The sequence below is a fragment of the Sander vitreus genome, chromosome 19, assembly GCF_031162955.1.
Source record: "Sander vitreus isolate 19-12246 chromosome 19, sanVit1, whole genome shotgun sequence".
Classification (NCBI taxonomy): domain Eukaryota; kingdom Metazoa; phylum Chordata; class Actinopteri; order Perciformes; family Percidae; genus Sander; species Sander vitreus.
This window is the reverse complement of record NC_135873.1, coordinates 1,741,951-1,754,450: the sequence shown is the minus strand read 5'-3', so window position 1 is coordinate 1,754,450 and position 12,500 is coordinate 1,741,951. Positions and strand designations below refer to the sequence as shown.

At 41.5% G+C, this 12,500-nt stretch overlaps 1 protein-coding gene across 8 annotated transcripts in view; it reads left to right on the top strand.

Annotated features, from left to right (window-relative positions):
* dysf (dysferlin, limb girdle muscular dystrophy 2B (autosomal recessive)) overlaps positions 1-12,500 on the top strand; it is a 115,748-nt gene that overhangs the window by 96,288 nt on the left and 6,960 nt on the right. For all 8 annotated transcript variants that reach the window (XM_078276215.1, XM_078276211.1, XM_078276217.1 and 5 more), the window contains 5 exons: positions 65-153; positions 1,264-1,359; positions 1,512-1,653; positions 8,825-8,924; positions 11,985-12,157. In XM_078276215.1, coding sequence (XP_078132341.1) covers positions 65-153; positions 1,264-1,359; positions 1,512-1,653; positions 8,825-8,924; positions 11,985-12,157 — 600 coding nt within the window. The remainder of the gene's footprint in view (positions 1-64; positions 154-1,263; positions 1,360-1,511; positions 1,654-8,824; positions 8,925-11,984; positions 12,158-12,500) is intronic.

Sequence of the window (12,500 nt, the reverse complement as noted above, 5' to 3'; positions counted from 1 at the left end):
CTTTGGCTGTTGTTTCTCTGTGTTCTTTTCTGTCTTTTGATTGGTCGTTTGTGCTGTCCGTCAGGGACGTCTGATGATGTGGGTGGACCTGTTTCCCAAGTCCCTGGGACCCCCTGGACCACCATTCAACATCACACCACGCAAGGCTAAGAAGTAGGGACAAAAACACACACACACACACACACACACACACACGTTGAGTGCACTGTAGACGAGATGGACCATACCTTTCCATGGTTGACACACTCAGAATGTCAGTGAGTGAACAATCAATCAGTGTGTAAATTACTTGGTTAGTCGGTCAGTTAATTATTCAGTTCAGATGTCAATCAGTTAGTTAGTTAGTTAGTTAGTTAACCAGTAGTGAATTAATTAGTAAATCATTGAATCAATGGTTAGTCTGTCGTTAAGTCAGTCAGAATGTCAATCAGTCACTCAATCAATAAGTATGTCGATCAGTCAGTCAGTGAGTCAGTTAGTATTTCAATCAATCGTTCAGACAGTCCGTCCGTCAGTGAGTCAATCAGTCAAGATGTCAATCAATCAGTTAGTCCGCATTGCCAGACCTTCCTCCACAGCGCTGCGGAGGAGGGTCTGGCTAGTCCACACAGAATACTGATGATGGGAGAAAACGTGCTCTGGTTTATTGGCATTTCTTTAAACCAATCACAATCGTCATGGGCGATGCCAGCCACGGTGCCGCTGCAAAATAGGAACTTGTTTTGGTGGAACATGTGTACGTTGAAAAGTTGTTTTAGTCGTGCAACAGAAAACTCAGATTGGACAGATAGTCTAGCTAGCTGTCTGGATTTACCCTGCAGAGATCTGAGGAGCAGTTAACCGTAGTCCTCAGAAATCCACCGGAGGTTAGAACGCCAACACAAAGAAAGCGGAAGGTAACGGACATCAGGCCGAAAAGAATGACAATCCCAGAAGCGGAACGTCAGGGATATAGACTAGATAGTCAGTGAATCATTCAGTTCATCAGTTCAATCAGTGAGTTAGTTGCTCCGTCGATCAGTACGTCAGTTATTAAGTCAGTTGACAATAAATCAGTCGATCATTATATCAATCAGTCAGTCAACCAATTGGTCAGTCAGTCAGTCTTTCACTCAGTCTTAAAATCCATCCATTAAACTGTCAGCCAACTATTCATCCATTCATCTTCTCAGTCACATAACAATGACATGAGTATTATAAAATCACTAAACAAATACAATCAATACACCAATAAATGCATGGAAAGTTTTGGTTCTCGCTCAGGTTCTTCCTGCGTTGCATCATCTGGAACACCAGCGACGTCATCCTGGATGATGTCAGCGTCAGCGGGGAGAAAATGAGTGACATCTACGTTAAAGGGTACATGAATCATGAAGGCCTCTGTGGTCATTTCTTCATTTTTGTTTGGTTCTCTTTTAAAAATACTGTATTAATTATCTCATCGTAATTATTAAATACAAAAAAAACAATTAACAACATGAGAATCATGTGTTTGATTGTGAAACTCTCAGCTGGCTCGACGGACACGAACACAACAAGCAGAAGACCGACGTCCACTACCGCTCTCTGGGCGGAGAGGGAAACTTCAACTACAGATTCCTGTTTCCTTTCCACTATTTACCTGCAGAGCAACTCTGTGCCGTCGACAGGAAGGTAAGTCTGTCATCTGTCATATATATGAATGAATGAATGAATTGTTTATTTTCGTGTCTGGCCGCTTACACGGCCCATCCATTATAGGATTATTCAGACACATTTTAACCAAACACTTTCCTAGTGCTGACACAAAGCAAAATATGTACATAAAGGGTAGAAGTTTAAAATTCACAATTCAAAGTAAATACAAGTACTAACATAAAGATAACATTTCAACATGAAGCACTTTTAAACCAGAATAAATTATAGTAGAAGTTAGGGCTGCACAATATATCGTTTTATTTATTGTTTATCGCCATCGCAATATCAGCTGGCGCAACAAACACATCGAGAAAGGCTGCTACATGTCGCGAAAGACTCAGATTTTCTGTCACTCGGCAACCATTGAAAATGGGCTCCGAGTTTTAAATAAAGGTTTGACATGAAATGAAATGAAATTGAAATAAAATATCAGCCTAAAACGGCACTCCAAAATGTACATATATGTGTGTATATATAGGAACCACAAAAAAAAGTAAATACATATATATTTATTTACTTTTTTTTGGTGGTTCCTTTTATATTCAGTTCAAGTGTTTCTACAAGAGAATGTCAGAAATGATTTCCTTTCATTTATTTGAAATTCACCAAGCAATTTGTTATATGTACTTAATAACTGCAGCAGCAATATGAAACAAAACAAGTTGATTATCAGGTTTTTCCTGCCGTAATAAGGTTTAGGTGCAGCACCCGAGCTGCTTTGGGCAGCACCTTAGCCAAATGAATGTAACCAGAAGACTTTTCTCAGATCTAATGATTGTAGTTGGACTTCTTTAGCAAGTTTTGTCTTTAAGCTTTTTGAGAGTTATTTATTGATTATCTGCTCTAGCATGTCCAACGTTTTAGACACAGATAGGGTGATAATAATGGTCCAAAAAGATGTGAAAAAAAGAGACACAATATGACTACAAAGAGACGCCAAATCACCACAGAGGCCCAAAACATCCCCAAAGGAAACAAAAATGACCAAAAAGAGACACAACGTGACTACGTGCAAAGAGACGCAAAACCCCACAAAGAGACATTAAATGTAAATTAAAAATGTGAAATTCTTGAGGAAGGACGCCTAAACTCCTCGCCAAATACTGTACGCGAACCTAACCCTATTTTCCACCAGGCGCGTCTGGGCTGCCTTCCGGATGCACCGCGGGCAATCGCAGCCCTTCGAGTCAATGCTTGATATTCCACCAGACGCATCACGCTGCGTCCCAGAAGCGTGCGTGAAGCAGCTCTCCGCTCCGCTAAAGATACGTCCCAGGTCTATTTTCACGTGAGCCGTGGGCCGTTCGGACAGCCGGGCAGGAAGTAAAACAGCGAGAGTGTCCAGTCAATTTACTAAAAGACACCCCGCCAATATTGTATGTGTCTCCTCTACAACACCACGGATAGACAGCAGTCAGCAATCAACTTTTTTTGTGCTGACGGTGGCCGGTTGTAAAATGTTAACATATTGCCCAACCTTATTTCACAACATGTACAGACTGTCGTCAATCTTTATCAATCTTTTTATTGTGAAGGGCAGAAATGCATTTTTATTGAGTTTCCTCTAAGCGAAATTCTGAGTGAATTTAAGCTGGGCTTTTATTGTGAAGGGTAGACACGGAAGAGCCAGCGTTATGGGAGTGCATTTTTCCCCAACCTATTGTGCGGTTGTTTAGTTTAATTCACAGTTTATTAATATCCAATATCCAACACTGTCTAAACTCCAAACTAACTCCAAATTCCAAACCCCAAGTTCATTGAGTACCCAGGAAACCAAGTGTGAAGTAGATTGGATGAATGGTTCATGAGATATTTCAAAGACACACACACACACACACACACACACACACACACACACACACACACACACACACACACACACACACACACACACACACACACACACACACACACACACACACACAGAGATTCCCCAATTTATTAGAGAGATGTTTACTGAACCTGGTTGAAATCAGTTAATTGATGAATTGCATGTCCCCTCTAAAAGTATGTAAATGAAAGCAGGAGTTCCCCTGAATAATCTACAGTGGCCCTCAATTAACAAAAATAATGAAGTGGCATTTTGACGAGGAATGAGTTAGATGTCGTTGAATCTCTGAGACTCAACAGAAACATGTAGCGAAGAGCTAAAATAACATCATACTAAATACTGGAATAACATCATGGCTGTCATTTGCTTTACTTGGCGTGAAAACGAGCCTCTTTAGCCGCCTGCAGCCGACATGTTTTACGACAATGTTCACATCGCTCGTAGCTGCATCCTCAATCAGTGAGAAGACAAGGAGACGAGAGGGAGTTTTGAATAAAACACTGCTGGGTGGAGAGCTTTCATTCCAAAACTGGAGCCAGAAACTGAGTTTTATGAAGCCAGAAAGCTCAGCGGTCGGTGATATAACCACTGAGTCACAGGGTCTGATCAACACTCGCACTTGTTGTCTCTCTCAGCTCGATTAGTTCAGCTCAGAAAAGTGTGCTTTCCTCAGAATTCTATGGAAGAGTATTAGGGCCACAAGTGAAAACAAATGTGTAAGTTCTGAGTTTATTTAGTTTTCGCAGTATTCTGATGTTCTCAAATACATTTGTTCACACGTGGCCCTGATCCTCTTCTGTAGAATTCTGACTTTTCAACTTTTCTAAGTATATTTCTACAGATATACAAAATGTGTGTAATGTCCGGCATCTTATTTATACTATAAAGTTTATTTGCATGTTGAAATATTAAAAGGTGGAGTGCTGCGAATGTACACTACATCTCCCATGTGCTGCAGCTGCTATCATTGACAAAACACAAGCACAGCCCTATTAAATCTGTGCATGCTAGGAATATCCATCCATCTTCATCCGCTTATCCGGGGTCGGGTCGCGGGGGTAGCAGCTCCAGCTTGCTAGGAATAAAGGCTGATAAATATACTTAACCATACGTTTTTTAAACCTGCATTGATTGATTTTTGGGGTGAGAGTGAACCAAAACAGTAAATCTGCAGGCTGTAAAACCAAAACACTGAGCTAACAGATGTAAAAGAATCGCCATAATAGGAGTTAATCGGCTAATAATTATCTATGGGTTTGCCAATCTGTGCAACGGCTTTAACATTGCATGGTCATTGGATCAATTGTTCATATTAATATGTCTATTATAGCAGCATTAAAATTGAATAAACAGGAAGTAGGCTATATGCAAAAATAAAAGTCCTTATTTTCCAAAGGAATAACATAAAACCTCCTTTTAAATTATAAATAAAAATTTCAGCCTGCAAATAATTTCAAAAAAGATTCTCACATTTACGAACTAGTTTTAAAGTCACATGTGTTATTGTTAAGTCTGTTGAATTGTAGCTGCTAGGATTGAATAAAAGATGCTTTATTACACGACCATCAACTACACGCCACAAATAATTTGAGAAACAAAATGGGAAACTGTGAGAGAAAAAGAATACATATGTAAGCCTAAGATAATTGTTTTCTTCTCATTGGTAGTTTTTCTTATTAAAATGTATGTAATAAAACTAGGGCTGTCAGCGTTAACGTGTTAATCGCGATGCGATTAAGGGCCGACACGATGCAATACATTTTTTTTAATCACATGGCGGCATTTATAATTTATTTTACACTTCACTCGGCTTTGCGTCGTGCCTAACAGGCTACTATTTTGACCCTTTGCAGCACCGTTACTTATCATCAAGCTGCCACTTCCTCGTAACACATCCTGCTGCTGCAGGCTGCAGGCATGATGGAGAAAGACAGCAGCAGTGAAATCCTGAATGGAGCTTTTTATTTTCCAAAACTCCCGGACGGCTCGTAGACCAGTCGGAAGTCATATGCACATTGTGTAAAGCCGAATTAAAATATCACCGAAGCACGTCAAGCTTGAGCTACCACCTACGAGCTAAGCATAGTAGTACAGTTAACGTGATGCTACCCGCTAGCATGCTACCCACTCAGGCAAAGCACTATTTTGGAGAGTGCTACTTGCCGACCTGCGGATGAAACCAAATCCCAAAAAATGACAGCTCTTGCGAAACGGGTGGCAACTAACTGCAGACCTGTCAGCATCGTAGAGGACTCGGGTCTTAAAGACGTACTACGGTTGGCATGTTCTGACCTGTCTCGTTGCCGTCGAGGGGGACAGTAGTTTTCACGGATACACAGCCTGTACGACACGGAGAAAGCAGCCACACTGGAACTGCTGCCAAGTGCTGCAAACGCTGTCTCATTAACCGGTGATCACGTGATGGACGTCAGTGAGTAATCAACATTATTTAGAGTTACTAAACACTATATTGACTCTAGTAAGGACAGGGATTATTAGTTTTTTAGTTAGGTACTTGGAGGAATTGTGCAATAATGAAAGATTCACACATTTTAATAATTTTGTTTACAGTAAATAAATAATTACAAATCTTAAAATCAGGTTACTTACTTTCTTTGCATTCATTTGGTTCCCAATCAAGATACACTGGTAAAAATTGCTTTCGATTGTTAATATGTACTTAAAAACTGTTTGAAATGCAAAATAATAGAATTTTAATCATGTGATAAAATATGCGATTAATCGCGATTGACTATAGACATTCAGCGATTAATCGCGATTAAAAAAGAATTCATCGTTTGACAGCCCTAAATAAAACAATACGTTATTTAGCGTTGGCAATAATTGAACGTAATAGAGCTTAATTTAGGGGGAGAGGGAGAAAGAGGGATGAGGAAACGATGACAAGTCTAAAGAAGACTGTACTGTACTTAGCAGTCTGGCAACAAAAAGGAAGTTGATTGATGTTGTTAGATATTGTAGAGAACACACACACACACACACACACACACACACACACACACACACACTTGTATATTGCGTCCCACCCCTGCTTTTGACAGCTGTGGATTGATAACTTTATGTACTTGGACAGAGTTTGTGGATATAGTGAGCCACACACACACTGACATGCGTACATGCTTTAGCAGCCACACACACACACACACACACACACACACACACACACACACTCAGGGTGTAGTGTGTTTACTCCTAGTGTTTGTGTGTGTTGTTAAGAAGTGTGAGAGCATGATGTGGATTTAGACCTCTGATTTAGAGAGTGAGTGTGAAGTCATAACGCAGGCAGCAGAGAGGAGTCATTTAAACATACGGCCAGATACAGGGAGCACATCAGATGCATTGTTCAGTAAAATACTACACAGTTTTTGTGTGTTCGCCCTGCTAAAAGTCAGCGCTGACGTTTTGAGTATAATATTCAGAGGAAAAAGTGAGTCCTGGTCCTCTGAGGAAAAAGTCTTAATTGTGAGGATAGACAGGAGGACAACATGGCGTTTAAATGCTAACAGAAAGCATATAAAAAGTATATAGAGTGCTCAAGAGCCTTTTGTGTTGTTTCAATTTATTTCTCACCTGAAACCTAAATCTTTCCAGCTGTGGCGCCTGAACTGATCAGTCTATCACTATATTAGTGTGTAGACTACAGTCTAGGAAAGTGCACAAAAGGAAAGCATCTCTATCAAACAGTATGTTAATCAGAGAATCACGTTATGCATGTTTACCATTGGATTTTAATCATTTTTGTATTTCTAAATAAAATGTGTAATCCATGCATGAATCACCATTTGGATTTGTGTAAAGTAGGACTTGTTACATAAAAATAAACGTATCTTTTAATCAACAGCCCTTTCAGACCAGAGGTCTTCACAGCTCCAGTATCCAGGATCAGATCAGATCAGATCAGATCAGGAGATTTTGAAGAGATTTTAGACCCCTAACTAACAAAGAGCCAGTTGAGGTGGTATTGGTTATTTGATTTGGATGCCTCTTGTACACCTGCTGTCACTACGACCCTAGTCACGCATTGCCAGACCTTCCTCCACAGCGTTGCGGAGGAGGGTCTGGCTAGTCCACACAGCATTCCGGGATGGGAGAAAAACGTGCTCTGGTTTATTGGCATTTCTTTAAACCAATCACAGTCCTCTTGGGCGGTGCTAAGCACCAAACGGAGAAGTGCCGCTGCAAAATAGCCTCGGGAAGTTGTTTTAGTCGTGCGAGAGAAAACTCCGATTGGACAGATAGTCTAGCTAGCTGTCTGGATTTACCCTGCAGAGATCTGAGGAGCAGTTAACCATAGTCCTTATAAATCCACCAGAGTTTAAAATGCCAACACAAGGAAAGCACGACCCAGACCGGGACAAGTTTCTGGTAATGGAGGGAGAGACCCGTCTGATGACTGTAAATCAAGATAGATATTCTCATTCCTGCTAATTGAGACACTGTGGATTCCCCGAATGGACTCAGGACAGGAAATCAGCATGTGGGAAGTCACTCATCACTCATCGAAAACTTTAGAATTCAGGCTTCCACTGGGTGAAGTGCAGCCTGAGTAATGCTTTTTCATGTTTGCTTTATGTTGCACTCAATGGTTCAAAACCAATTGCCCTTTTGGGACAAATAAAGTAAGAAAGTAATTTGCGGAAAATCTCCTCGCCGAGTACTTCTAGGAAAAGTTACAGGGACGTATTGACATTTGCTGCGAATCACAGTGGACCGATTTGATTTCAGGTGTGAAAAGCCTTTTTTTCTTTTTTTTTATCAACATAACAACAGCCAAGGTGTCACACGCTCCGATAAAAAGGACGACTGAGGGAATGGAATGAGATATAGAGGAATCTCTGTGTGTGCAGCAGCTGCACAGTGAAGCCCATTAGTACAAAGGTGAGACAGGATCAGATACTGTCTGGCAGTTTAGTGTGGATTTACCAGAGGTGATAATAGGTCTAACACACACACATAAATGAACGTGTGTGTGTGCAGAAAGAAAGTGTCCCCGTGTGGAAGTGGTGATGTAGCGAGAGATGTGTCGATGGAGTGCTGCTCCAAACTGAAAGGAGCCTCCCAACATGTCAGAGCGTCTCTCTCCATTCTTCTATCTCATCATCCAACACAGTTTTACAACAATTTATAAAAGTATAGAAAATCATTTATTATAGTCGCACCAACTGGACATAAACAATAGAAGAGTTTGACCATATCACCCAGCCCTAATATCGAGTGAATATACATCATAGAAAGACAGGAGATGTTAGAAAATGGTAAACTTTTCTCTTTTATTTTCCCTCTGTGTGTCTACAGGAACATTTCTGGAGTCTGGATAAAGCTGAGACTAAACTGGCTCCTAAACTCACCATCCAGATCTGGGACAATGACAAGTTCTCCTTCGACGACTACCTCGGTAAAACACTGTGTGTGTGTGTGTGTGTGTGTGTGTGTGTGTGTGTGTGTGTGTGTGTGTGTGTGTGTGTGTGTGTGTGTGTGTGTGTGTGTGTGTGTGTGTGTGTTCTTGTTTAACTATATTTGTGGGGTCCAAAAACCGGGAATACAGTATACTTATTGGGTCTGGACAGCTTTGTGGGGTCAAAATGCTGGACCCCACAAGTTTAAAGGGCTGTTTGAGGGTTAAGACTTGGTTTTAGGATTAGGGTTAGAATTAGGTTTTGGTTAGGCTGAGGGTAAGGGTTAAGGTTAGGCATTTAGTTGTGATGGTTAAGGTTAGGGTAAGGGGCTAGGGAATGCATTATGTCAATGACGCGTCCCCACAAAGATAGTGAAACGCACTGTGTGTGTGTGCGCGTGTTTCCATTGGTTATCGATTTGGCGATGATGTTTTTAGTGTTGCCTTTAAATCAAACAGAGAAAATCGCATTTCTATTATGAAATTAATGCACTTCTTTCATCCTATCTTCAGCTTTAAATGCTGCTTTTCATGATACATTAACAGGACTAATACATTTATTTAGTGACAATATTCCCCAGTTAATATCTTTAATCCACATTGTTGGCTCGTTTTGGCTCAAATTTGGAACCATCCAGTTAAATATGGATAAAACGCATAAAACATATGTCAAGTTATTGCACCTGCCAGACCAGACCCTCCTCCACAGCGCTGTGGAGGAGGGTCTGGCTAGTCCCCACAGTATACCGGGATGGGAGAAAAACGTGCTCTGGTGTATTGGCATTTCTTTAAACCAATCACAATCGTCATGGGCGATGCCAAGCGCCGGACGGAGCCACGGTACAGCTGCAAAATAGCCTCGGGGTGGAACGTGTACGTTCAAATGTTGTTTTAGTCGTGCAACAGAAACCTCAGATTGGACAGATAGTCTAGCTAGCTGTCTGCCGAAAAGAGTGAAATCTGGCAGAATTTCCGGCGGCAACAGAGCAATCCCAGAAGTGGAACGTCGTGGATATAGACTAGATCTGATGTTTCTGACTTCCAAACTAAACTTGAGTAAAAGGCTTACTGGAAATGGATCCATATTTCCCAGATTACTGCTTATTAAAGTAAATCAGAAACATACATACACGCCTTTTAGTTCTACAAATAAAGTTAATTCATCTTTAGGTAGTAAATCCATCCAGGGAACCACATGTGCGTTGTGGGTACAGACTACTACTGCGATAACATTTATCTTTAGAATTAACGCTCTTCCATTTCCACTGTGTTGGCACATTTCACAGAGAGGAAGGGCCCATTTTATTTTCTCTTCTCAAGCTGTCAAAATTCTGCCTTTCCTTCACCCCTGACGCTGCCCCAGCCCCGTCCCTTGAAATAACTTGCCGCCGTGCCTCTCCTATTTCACTCCCCTCTGTATTATTTCACCTTTGCCAAAGATGAAGGATGACGCTCTGTAGACCGAGCGTCCGTCTGCGGTGCGAGAGGAGGAGGAAGATGAGGAATCCAGATCTGTTCCCGTCCGTCACCGTCTCACTCCGCTGCAGCTTTTTTTCTCTCGATCGAGTTTATTCACCTCATACAGTCCGCGGGTGTGTGGCCACCTCAAAGCATATTTCTTCCATTCCTGCCTGTCTCCAGCTCGTCAGCTCGGACCGCTGACTGTTAATCTTCCTGCACGGTTCGAGGGTCCGACACGAGCCATTTTCCTACTGCCGCGCTGTCAAACTGCAGCTAGATGTGGAAAAACACGTCCAGTGGACATCTACTCTCTTCAGCCGTTCATCTACCCACACTCCCTCCATACTTAACGTCAATGATGATCAGAACTCTACTAACTACCTTTCACCACAGGATCGTCTGTATTTCACTCAGAACACACCCAGTAGTTAGTCATTAAGAAAAACTGGCTACACAGCAAGCTGACTCAGCTGGTTTATACAGATCTGGGTTTCCCAAAAGCATCTCAAGGCTAATATTGTAATATCCATCTTTCAAACCTCCTTTAGCTTAAGACAGACTTCCTGAAGGCATCGTCACTTAACACTGAACCTAAACTAGTTTCATATTGGTTTTTATATTGTATTTGTTCAGTAATTCAGTGACATCTGATGTGAAAACGAGTGATAATGTTTCTCTTCATCTTAAAGTAACAATTTTTTTTTTTAAGAGTATTTTTTGGGCATTTTTAGGCTTTTATTTGACAGGACATCTGAAGACATGAAAGGGGAGAGAGAGGGGGAATGACATACAGAAAGGGCCGCAGGTCAGAGTCAAACCCGGGCCCGCTGCGTCGAGGAGTAAACCTCTACATAAGGGCGCCCGCTCTACCAACTGAGCTATCCGGGCACCCGACATTTTAACATTTTTATAGAAATTAATGTGATTTCATTAAAAATTTCACATTTACTGTTGTGGACACTGTGTCTGGGGGAACAACATCCTTTGTCACACAAGATGTACTACACTTCATGTTGGTTTGGAATACATAGAAAGAAGAAGAGCTTGGTGGTTTGTACGACATCGTATTACGGCCATTGTAAAGTGTATAATTATGGAGCCGGGGGACGGGTAATATTCCGAGAAAAACTTGGATATTCTCTGAAATTGAAGGGAATAAAATACGGGAAATAACTCACAAATTTACAAGAAAAAAACTCAGAAAATAGTGGGGTTTCTATTCAGGGAATTGCTTCACATTGCAAGGTTGGATTAACCTCACACCACAGACCACTTGCCGTGTAAGAATTAACCCTTTAATCCCTGAATGCACTCATTAAAGTCACTGTATAACAAGTGAAACCTATTTTTTGTTTAAATAGAGAATTGTAATGTTAATGTTTGCTGTATGAACTGACACTGTGAAGCTGTTACTGAAGCAGACTTTTCCCAACAAGACTTTACAGACTACTAATCGAACACTGAACTTGACTGAATGAGTTGGGTTCAACTAGACAGTTTTTTTTTTTATACCGAAGAAATATGTTTATTGAGGTTATCAGATAGCCTCCTTGTTGTCATGATTCATTTTGTCCTCATGGTCCACGAATGTTTCTTTAGGTCACCTGGTAATGGACCTGAACCACATGCTGCGTCCGGCCAAGTCTCCAGAAAAATGCAACTTGCAGCTGCTGAGCCAGCCGACGGACAGACTGGTGTCTCTGTTCGAGCAGAAGACGGTCAAAGGATGGTGGCCCTGCACCTGCGAGCAAAACGGAGAGAAGATCATCGCTGTGAGAAAAATCAAACACACCCACACCAAGCATGCATGTTCCCGGCTAGTCTCACATTGCCAGACCTTCCTCCACAGTGCTGCGTGGAGGAGGGTCCGGCTAGTCCACAGAGCATTCTGGGTTTGGAGGAAAAATGTGCTCTGGTTTATTGACATTTCTTTAAACCAATCACAATCGTCATAGGCGGACACAGGGCTTTCAAGCCAGAGAGCAGAGTTCGCCTCCCGGGGAAAACAAAAGACGTTCACCCAGGAAACGTGTGTTTGTTCGCAGGAGTGTTTTAATCCAAACCTCAATCTTTTTCCTTAACTTCACTAGTTGTTTTGGTGCCTTAACTTAACTG